Source organism: Loxodonta africana, chromosome 19, assembly GCF_030014295.1.
Source record: "Loxodonta africana isolate mLoxAfr1 chromosome 19, mLoxAfr1.hap2, whole genome shotgun sequence".
NCBI classification, from domain to species: domain Eukaryota; kingdom Metazoa; phylum Chordata; class Mammalia; order Proboscidea; family Elephantidae; genus Loxodonta; species Loxodonta africana.
In genome coordinates, this window is record NC_087360.1 from 52,997,222 (window position 1) to 53,006,768 (window position 9,547).

General features: G+C 51.1%; 1 protein-coding gene across 4 annotated transcripts; it reads left to right on the top strand.

The window, feature by feature from the left end:
- The first annotated feature begins 2,226 nt into the window (after positions 1-2,226).
- DOK2 (docking protein 2) lies at positions 2,227-7,192 on the top strand. Of its 4 annotated transcripts, none has more exons than XM_023551041.2 (5): positions 2,227-2,413; positions 3,367-3,648; positions 3,894-3,990; positions 4,922-5,106; positions 6,032-7,192. In XM_023551041.2, exons 1-5 carry the CDS (start codon positions 2,351-2,353, stop codon positions 6,650-6,652), a joined length of 1,248 nt encoding a protein of 415 aa, XP_023406809.2. In that variant the 5' UTR covers positions 2,227-2,350; the 3' UTR covers positions 6,653-7,192. The 4 variants fall into 4 exon arrangements, with proteins under 4 accessions (XP_023406809.2, XP_023406808.2, XP_064128798.1 ...); XM_023551040.2 differs by having other exon boundaries at positions 2,228-2,413; positions 3,888-3,990; XM_064272728.1 differs by lacking the exon at positions 3,367-3,648 and having other exon boundaries at positions 2,229-2,413; positions 3,888-3,990.
- The last annotated feature ends 2,355 nt before the right edge of the window (positions 7,193-9,547 follow it).

A 9,547-nucleotide genomic window follows, 5' to 3' on the forward strand; every position in this document is an offset into this window, starting at 1 on the left:
GGAGCCCTAGTAGCACCACAGTTATGTGCTTGGCTGCTAACTGAAAGGTTGGCGTTTTGAACCCTTGCAGTGGCTGTGTGGTACAAAGACCTGGTGATGTGCTTCTCTGAAGATCACAGCCTAGGAAACCCTATGGGGCAGTTCTATTCTGTCACTGGGGTCACTATGAGTCGAAAATCGACTTGACAGCACCTAACAACACGAGATTTATTTAAAAACAAAAGCACTGCTCTTGCAGCCCCCGGGATGACCCCCAAACATCTGTTCTTGCCCCAAGAGGAGATGCTGATGTCGGGCAAAGACCAGCGAACTCTAAGGCAAAGTGGACTCTCCTTAAGGACTAACTAAATGGAATAGGCCATTCCCACCTCTGTACTCTTAATCGCTTTCAAAGATGCACTTTCCCCACAACATCCATGCTTCTCTCTTGGGCTTCTTATCAACCTGTTCATCAGTTGTCACACATACAGGGGCGCGGTGAGTCTCAACCCTTTTCTCCCAGAGCTCAGAACATTCACCTTGTAAACTGCTTGGGTAAAAGCACATCACACATGCACCCGAAGGCCTGAGCTGTGCACTGCTCTGCTGTCCTTGCCAAGGCAACTGAAGTCCTGTGTAGAGGAAGTCAGCTCAGTTACATAAGTGCTCACTGTGGGCTTATGCCAAGAGCACTGGTCTGATGCTCAGTTTTTCCCAAGATTTCTGCACCATGCTTCTATCCAGACTGCTTCACTAAACCATCTGCCTCTAAATTTAAATATTGTCTAGGGAGCTTGGATTTCCCCCAAACAGTGTGTCTTCTTGTGTGGAGCCTGGATTCCACTTAGGGACCTGGCAGTACCAAAACCTTTGAACTAAAGATCAGGAGCCCTCAGCTATACTACTTTCTCTGCCCCTGAGGAACTCTGGAACCTCCGGCAAGTCACAAACACGTGTGTTAATACCTGCCTGCCTTCTTCAAGGGACAGTATGACAAGCGAAAGTGTATGCACAGAAAGCTTTGGTAACTGTAAAACACGTTTGTCTTGATAACTATGCAGCATATTTTTAAAATGAGATTGCTGTTGTTGTAACTTAAAGAGATAATCTCCACGTGAAACTCAAGTGTCTTTCTAACGTCCATGAAGGCTGAAAGACCAAAAACCCAAAACCACTTTCATCGAGTCGATTCCAACTCATAGCAATTCCCTGTAGGGCAGAGTAGAACTGCCCCATAGGGTTTCCAAGGCTGTAAGTCTTTACGGAAGCAGACTGCCTCATCCTTCTCCCGGACCGGCTGGCGGGTTCAGAAGGCTGGAAAGGTGGTAAAATATGGCAATTTAAATATGCTTCGGGAGTAAGTTTCTTCTTCAGAGCTGAGCATGTTTCAGGGTGGGGATGTCACATTTCTAGAATCTCCAGGGGGTAGTGTGAGTGTGGGTTGTTATCTGAGGGCGGGGAGTGCTCACCATGTAGTCTAACACTGCATCTGTATATATGTGAATGTGGTATCTGGGTTAGTGTGCCCATATGTTCTGTCACATGTGTCTCTGTATGCTGCACCCATGTGTGTGGGGTTCAGCTTTTGGATTTTTATTTATTTTATTATTGTGGTAAGTATATAGGAAACAAAACATTTGCCATTTCAACAATCCTGACATGTACAGTTCAGTGACATTAAATATCTTCATCATGTTGTTCAGCCATCACCAGCAACCATTCTCAAATTTTTCCATCACCCTTAATAGATGTTCAGTGTCCCCAAAGCATCATGTCTTCCTCCTCCCCTCTGCTATCCACCCTCCCCTGGTAACCACTAAGTTCAGCATTCATTGAGTTGAGAGCCCTGGGTTCTGGATTTTGGTCTGCTACCTAGGTTTGTGGTCTTGACTAAGTCCCTCAGACCATTCTGACCCTCAGTATCCTCATTTTTAGAGAGTTAGGCTAGATGATTTCTCAGCATCAAACTTAAGCATGGGGGCATTTTGTTATTGGTTTTACTATCTAATTTGGTTTCTGGATCTTGATTCCTACATGTCGGCCACTGTTAGTCGGTGACTACCTTGCCAGCTCCTATACTTGCGTTCATTGAAGTGCTGGAATTTGACTTTTTGGAAATTGTCTCTTACTCACTGAAAATGCAGGAAGCTTAAGTATGAAACTCACTCATTAAAAAAAAAAAACAACACATACACACACATACAAAACCACAGGGCCTATCAGCCTGTCGTCATCGAGCAGACTAGAATAGTGCAGAAAACTCTAGGCAGAGAGGAAATGAACTTGAGAGAAGGAGGAACACACGGCAGAGAGAGAAAGGGAGGAGTGAAGAGTGAGGGCTGAAGTGCAGGGCCACCGAGATGATCAGAAGATGGACGAAGTGGTGGTGAAGCAGGGCTACCTGCACCTTCAGCAGCAGCAGACCTTTGGAAAGGTAGGAGCCTGGGCTGGGGCTGGGCCAAGGGGCTGGAGGGCTGTTAGAAATTCCTAGGAAGAAGGCGGAGTTTCCCAAATGTTCCACAATGCTTATGGGATGGTAGGGACTGTGCCATCCTCCAAGTTAGAGCCAGAGCTCAATCTCGAAGGGGCTCATTCCACAGCAGATTCTGGCCTCCCAAATAGGCCCCTGACTATGCTCTTCCCTGAGGGTTGTTGACCCTCCTGGGGGGAAGGAAGCACGGACTGAGTCTCTCCTCTCTTGTTCTGTGATGACTTCTTGTGGGGACGATTCAGAAGGAGATGCAAAGAACAGCTGTGGGGATAGTTTGGGATTACAGTGGTGGTTCCTTCCTCTCTTCCAAGTGGTATGGGCTTGGCTGGTGTTAAGCTTGGGCTGAGGCTCTGGGAGCCGACTCCCCAGTATGCCCAGCCTCCTCCTTTCCTGGCTTTCCTGAACAAGGAAGTCTTTTCCTCTCAGCTGACCCACACCAGGGCCCTCTGACTGCCCTAACTCAAGGGATGAGGCACAAAGTTCAGGGGAGCTAAGAGAAGTTCCTAGAGAAAGGGGCCTTCCACACAGAATTTCACACAGAACAAGAATGATGGTTTCAAGTCTGAGCCCTCAAGTCCTCTGGGCTTTAGGGACTAAAAGGCTTTGGAAAATTTATCTCTTGGGGTTGGGGCCTACTCGGCCTTCTTTCAGCCTGCTTCTGGCGGTTTGTTACTGTGCTTCTTTCTGCCCTCAGCGATCTTCAATGCTTTCTAATTCCTGCAGTTCCTGTTATTTCTCTGCCTCCATCAGTCTCCTGTGATCTTTATCTCTCTCCCCATCTCCACGTGTCTGCCCCAGTCCCTCGCCCACAGTTCTTCCTCTCCCCTTTGGTCACAATCTCTTCATCTTTTGGTGGCACCCTCTCGGCACCTCACTGCCCGTGCACCTGGGCTCAGAAATGGCGGCGATTCTGGGCTGTGCTGTACAGAGGGTCCAGTTGTGCCTTGGCCCGGCTGGAGCTCCAGGAATGCCCGGAGAAACAGCGCCGTGGAGAGGCTGCCCGGCGGGTTATCCGCCTCAGTGACTGCTTGCGGGTGGCCGAGGCCAGTGGGGAGGCCAGCAGCCCCCGGGACACCAGTGCCTTCCTCCTGGAGACCAAGGAGCGCCAGTGGCTGCTGGCAGCCCCCCCTGCAGAGCTTGGTGACTGGATGCAGGCCATCTGCCTGGTGGCCTTCCCTGTGAGTAGTCTAGGGGTGCAGAAAGGGTAAGGGGATGTGTGAGGGTGGGGGGGCCTAGCTATTTTCTGTGGGCAGATGTTCCAAGAGGCAAGGTCAGGATGGTGAGGGTATTCCTTGGTGAGGGACCCCAATACAGAGTGCAGACAGGGGCAGCAGGTGGGTGTGCCCGGAAGAAAGCCTGGCCAGAGGTGGAGTTTGGGGTTGGTGATGGTCGTGTGAGACCTGGGCCTCTTCCCCAGGGACAGAGGAAGGATCTCTCAGGGCCCAGGCTGGAGGGTGTGCTGAGGAAGAGCGGCCAGCCCTGCATGGAGGAGAACGAACTGTACAGCAGCTCGGCCACAGGTGAGCGATGGCTGCCCTGTTCTCCCAGGCGCTCTCCCCAGGGCGTGGCTGGGGGAGGTATGAACCGCTGCTGATGGCCTCGAGCCTTCCTGCCTTGTGGTTGCCCCTAGCTCTGGCCAGCCCCATATCAGCCTCTCCCCATCACTTCCGGGCATGGCCCAAGGTGGGGAGCCTGGCTTTCCTGAGTGTCAGCTTTTACCCTTGCTTCATCCCAACTTGCCCAGGCTCTGCTGGTGGGAGAGGGCAAGGCCAGGGGGCCCTGGTGAGGGTGCTACCCTTGAACTGTCTCTCTTTGGGAACTGAGCAATTGTTTGAAAAAAGAGTTTTTTCCAATCTGATGTTGGCTGTGGTTTTAAGGTGTCCTGTAGCAAGGCAGCTTCTTGCTGACAAAGCAATCCCTGCTCTTGCTGTCTAGCCCTCTGGGGTGGGTTGTTGTATGTGCAGGGCAGATGGACAGGGGGAAGCAGTTTGTCAGTGCTTAATTTAAGCTCCACCACACAGAGGGCACAGGATGGCATCAGCAGTGGGTGGATAGACTGACAGCTGGGAGGGCAGGGTCAGGCTTCCCCTGCAGCTGTGACAGTAGGGACTGGGGAGGCAGCTGGTTCGGGGTGAGAGTTGCTATAAGTTGGTGGAGAAGACAAGCCTGTGGCTCTGGCAACAGGGGCAGGAAGGATGTGGGCACGAGGTTGGGGTGGATGTGGCTAGGTCATGATGCCTACTGGGGTAGGGAGTAAAGGTACCTGGTTTTGGGGGAGTATGTCCTTGAATGGAGCAGCTCAGCTTTCAAGGTCCGGGTTGGGGGGCTATGGGTACATGGATACCATTTTTTCTAGTAATATTCTGGCATCTTCCTTTAGAATGGGGGCATAGTTGAGGCAGGCCAGCTGTTTGCCATTAACTGCATTTTTCACTCCCCTCTTCTCCCCAGTGGTTGCCCAGAAGAAGTTTTCTGTAACCATAAGACCCACAGAAGCCAGCGAGAGGTGCCGGCTCCGGGGAGCCTATATCCTCCAGGCTGGAGAGAGTGCCCTAGAGCTGTGGGACAGCCCTGAGCTGGGCACCCGGCTGTATGACTGGCCCTATAGGTTTCTGCGGCGCTTTGGGCGGGATAAGGTGAGAAAGGGGCTGCGGCTGGGCAGGTAGACAGTAAGGATGAGCTGTGAGAGCAGAGAGAGTGTCAGGGAGAGGTCAAAGCCCTTCTACCCCCAAAAGGAGAGAGGAAGGCAGGAGGAGAAAGGGAAGCTAGAGTGAAAAGAGTGTAAAAAAGAAGCACAAGTGTGAGAAGGAAAGAGGGGAAGGATCGTGGAGGTGGGGGAGGAGGAATGGAGAAAGACTAGTGGTAGAGAGGAATTAGAGAGGAGTAAAGAATGGAGAGGAGCCCTGGTGGTGCAACTGTTAAGCACTGTCCTACTAACTGAAAGGTTGGCAGTTTGAATCCCCCAATGGCTCTGCAGGAGAAAGACCTGTCCATCTGCTTCTGTAAAGATTACAGGGTCCCTATGAGTAGGAATTGACTCTATGGCACCTGGCGACAACAACAAAGAATGAAGTTAGAGCAGAGCACAGTATGGCAACAGTTAATGCATTCAGCTGCTAACTGAAAGGTTAGAGGTTTGGGTCTACCCAGAGGAGCCTCGAAAGAAAGGCCTGGCGATCTACTTCTGAAAAATTAACCACTGAAAACTCTGTGGAGAACAGTTCTGTTCTGGTACACGTGGGGTTGCCAGGAGGTGGAATCAACCTGATGGCAACTGGTTTTAAATAATGGCTGAGGTTTATTGAGGATGAGCTATGCCAAGCTCTGTAGTTGAATGGATGGGAGGGAGAATGAAAGGAGAGGAGAAGGGAGATGAGATGGGGAAGTCTTTATTTTTAAGGAAAAAACACAGGGAGGGCGGAGAAAAGAGCTGGGGAAGATGAACAGTTCTTAGTGGAGGGAAGCTGGAGGGAATTGGGGCACATGGTTGGGGGTGGGGTCCAGGAAAAGCAACCCGGCCCAGTGGCCTGGCCACTAACCTCCCTCTCCCCCTCTGCGCAGGTAACCTTTACCTTTGAGGCAGGCCGGCGCTGTTTCTCTGGGGAGGGCAACTTTGAGTTTGAAACCCAGCAAGGCAACGAGATCTTCTTGGCCCTGGAGGAGGCCATCTCTGCCCAGAAGAACGCTGTCTCTCCTGGGCCACAAACCCAGCCAACTACCATCCCCACAGTGATGCCCCAGCCAGAGAGCCCCTATTCCCGGCCCCACGACTCACTCCCGCCACCATCACCCAGAGCGCTTGTGCCTGCGCTGCGGCCTCGGGGCCCAGAGGGGGAATATGCAGTGCCCTTTGATGCAGTGGCCCAATCCTTGGGGAAGAGCTTAAGGGGAATCATGGCAGTCCCTCCCCAGCCCCCAGCTGACCCTCTGTATGACAGCATTGAGGAGCACCTGGCCCCCAGACCGGAACACATATATGATGAGCCTGAGGGAGTGGCTGCCCTCCCCCTGTATGACAGCCCCCAGGGACCCCAGGGTGAGGCGTGGAGGAGGCAGGCCAAAGCTGACAGGGACCCCAGTGACCTTCAGCATGTCTTCCCAGCCGGGCAGGACTTCTCTGCCTCTGGCTGGCCTCAGGGAACTGAGTATGACAATCTTGTACTCAAGAAAGGCCCAAAGTGATGGGAGGGTGGAGGAGCTATGGATCACATTGAAGGGCCAGTACAGAAGCAGTTCAGTGATGATGGGGAAGGGAGTTAGAAGGTGGTAAGGAGCGAGGAGCAGGCCTCCCCTTCCAGTTTTTGCTGCCCTTGACTCCTTTTGGTCACTGCATTCATAGGACGGACTCCCTCTGCCTCCTTCCTGTCCCCCCACCCCCACGCTGGGCTTGACCTGCCTTAGTTTGGTTTGACAAATTGTCCCTCCCAGTGCCCGCTGGGTGAGTCACCATACCAAAGCAAGAAGGGTGCCGGAGAGACCCACCCTCCTCCCACTCCTTTTCTACTTCCTCCACTCCCAACCCCCAGCCTGAGCAGAACCTGGGGCATTTAGTGCAGAGGATAAAAGGATGTCAGCAAATCACCCTAGTTCCTTGGCTTGTGCAGGCTCCCTGCAGGCCGATGACCTCTGCAGGGGACAGCCGTGGCTCCAGACAGCTAGGAGGATGGCTGCAGCTCTCTGTGGGGTTCAGACTTCTCTGTGGCATTAAACATCTCTGAAACATTTTTGTGTGGCTTGAGTGCTGTGGGGGTGGGGATGGGATGACACAGCCTTGCTGGGGGATGCATGCTCCAGTTGACCACTGTTGAGCACCTCCTCTCCTGGCAGTGAGGTCCTCCCTGAGCCTGTACTGGGTCTGATGCCTCTGTCCACAGGGCCAGAGATCTGGCGGGAAGTCAGGGCGCCATGGGAGAGAGATTCAAGTATCTCTAACCCTTTGCTAGTACTGGATCAACACGAGAAAAATGATGGGGAAGTAGGGGTGGGGGGGCGGGGGCGGGGGCGGGTGGGAGATGATGAAAAAGCTGGACTGGAAGAAAGGAAAGAGTTGGCATTTATTGAGTCTCTTATGAAGCCCTGGTTGCACAGTGGTTAAGAGCTATGGCTGCTAACCAAAAGGCTGGCAGTTCAAATCCACCAGCTGCTCCTTGGAAATGCTATGGGGCAGTTCTGCTCTGTCCTATAGGGTCACTAGGAGTTGGAATCAACTTGATAGCAACAGGCTTGGCTTTTTGGATTTTTGAACCTCTTATGGACTAGATGTTACTGTGTACTGTTGAGTCGATTCTGACTCCATGTGACCGAGTAGAACTGCCCCATAGGGTTTTCAAGGCTATAATCCTTATGGAAGCAGATCACCGGCCTTTCTTCCATGGAGTGGCTGGGTGGGTTCAAACCACCAACCTTTTGGTTAGCAACTGAGGGCTTAACTGTTGTACCACCAATGCTCGTTATGCACTAGATATGGGACTAAATACTTTTACAATTGCTAACCAGCTGTGTGGCCCTGGGCAAATCCCTTCCCATCCTGGAGATTGGTCTTCTTGTCTGTAAAATTAGGGGCTGCACTGCGTGGGTGCTCTTCCATCTCTGTGATTCCCCAGAGGCCCTTGTGGCCCCACTTCCCTTTTATCCCTTTTCCCCACAGGTCAGTCTCTGTTCTTGTGCTCGTTCTCTCCATCACCAAAACCTGCTTTCATGGAAAGGTATGTCAGTAAATCACTGATAGCAGCCAATTCAGTGAATATTACAGAACACTGTATAAAACTCCCTGGCCTCAGGCTACTTACAACCTAGAAGGGGAATGAGCCAAGAGGGATGTCTTTATAAGTTCCCATAAGACGCGAAACAGTGCCCTGGCGTTCAGACCAAGAAAGACTTCACATCAAAGGTGGCATTTCAGGTAGACTTTCAAGGTGGGAAGGCATTTGATGAATATTTGGTTTGAAAAGGACATGCTAGGTAGGATGGATAGAGAAAATAGAGTATGAGTCTTGTGGGAAGGTTTGCATTTATGAAAGAGTTCTACCTTCAGAGTAGATGTGTGACAAGTTGGGAAGGCCAACTCAGACCATGCTATGGAGAAATTTGTACCTAATTTGAAGGGAAGGAAGAATGACTTAAGGCTTTTGAGTCCTATAAGAGTTGAGCTTTAGGGCAGTAACCTCAACAACTCTGTGGAAGATGGGCTGGAGGTGGAATGAGTTAGGAGGTTGAATTGAAAGAGAAAATTCAGAAACGGCAGTGGATTCAAGAGACATGATAGAAATAGCACCTGCAGATCTTGGAGCCACATTGGATGTAGAACACAGAGAAATAAGGGTTTCTGTCTCAGAGACTCAGGTAACCTGAAAGGAGCCAGAAAGGGGACTCTAGAACTTAGGAGGAAAAGAAGAGAGACATACAGATTGAAGTCATTCTTCTAGGTATGTTTGTTATCTAAGCAGGGGCAGATTATCCCACAGGCAAGGTAAACATGGTGCTTAGCTTGCTTACCAGATCATGTGTAGTGAAAAATTTCACTTGGTAAAAAATTTCATCTGAAATCATCCACTACAGTTTAGTAAAGTAAGCACAAGTAAGCCCGTGCTTACCTTGCTTACTGGATCATCCGTCTCCATTAAAAAAAAAAAAAATTGTAAATTTGAAAAACGTGTTTGATTCTGTAGGAAGGTGCTGTGAGGTTGGGAGAGAGACAGATGCCAGCCATACCTAGAAGCAGAATCTTTGATGTGGTGAAAAAATGTGAAATTATTCCCTATGGATGATCTGGTAAGCAAGGTAAGCACCGTGCTTACTTTGCCTATTGGATAATCTGCCCCTGGATCTAAGTCTGATCTCTCACTGCGGCTGTGTTCTTTACTGAAGGCATTTGAGGCAATGGGTGAGTGGCTAGGAGGCCTTCCTGAAGCCCTGCCTCTTGTGTCTGTACCACAGGACCGCTTGGCCCCTGCTGGCACCATCTGGTCCCAGTCTCAGAATATGCTGGAGGCAAGAGGGGCTCATTGCCTCTGAGAATTTCCTTCTTTCTCCTCTTTGGGCCAGGGGTGTGGAGCGGTCTCTTGGGCAAGGAGGCTG

Bases quoted from the DNA above. Each gene is read 5' to 3' on its own strand.
- DOK2 (XM_023551040.2), top strand. From the start codon at position 2,351: ATGGACGAAGTGGTGGTGAAGCAGGGCTACCTGCACCTTCAGCAGCAG. The intron at 3,649-3,887 runs GTGAGTAGTCTA...CCTCTTCCCCAG, and splicing joins TCTGCCTGGTGGCCTTCCCT to GGACAGAGGAAGGATCTCTC. The intron at 3,991-4,921 runs GTGAGCGATGGC...TCTTCTCCCCAG, and splicing joins GTACAGCAGCTCGGCCACAG to TGGTTGCCCAGAAGAAGTTT.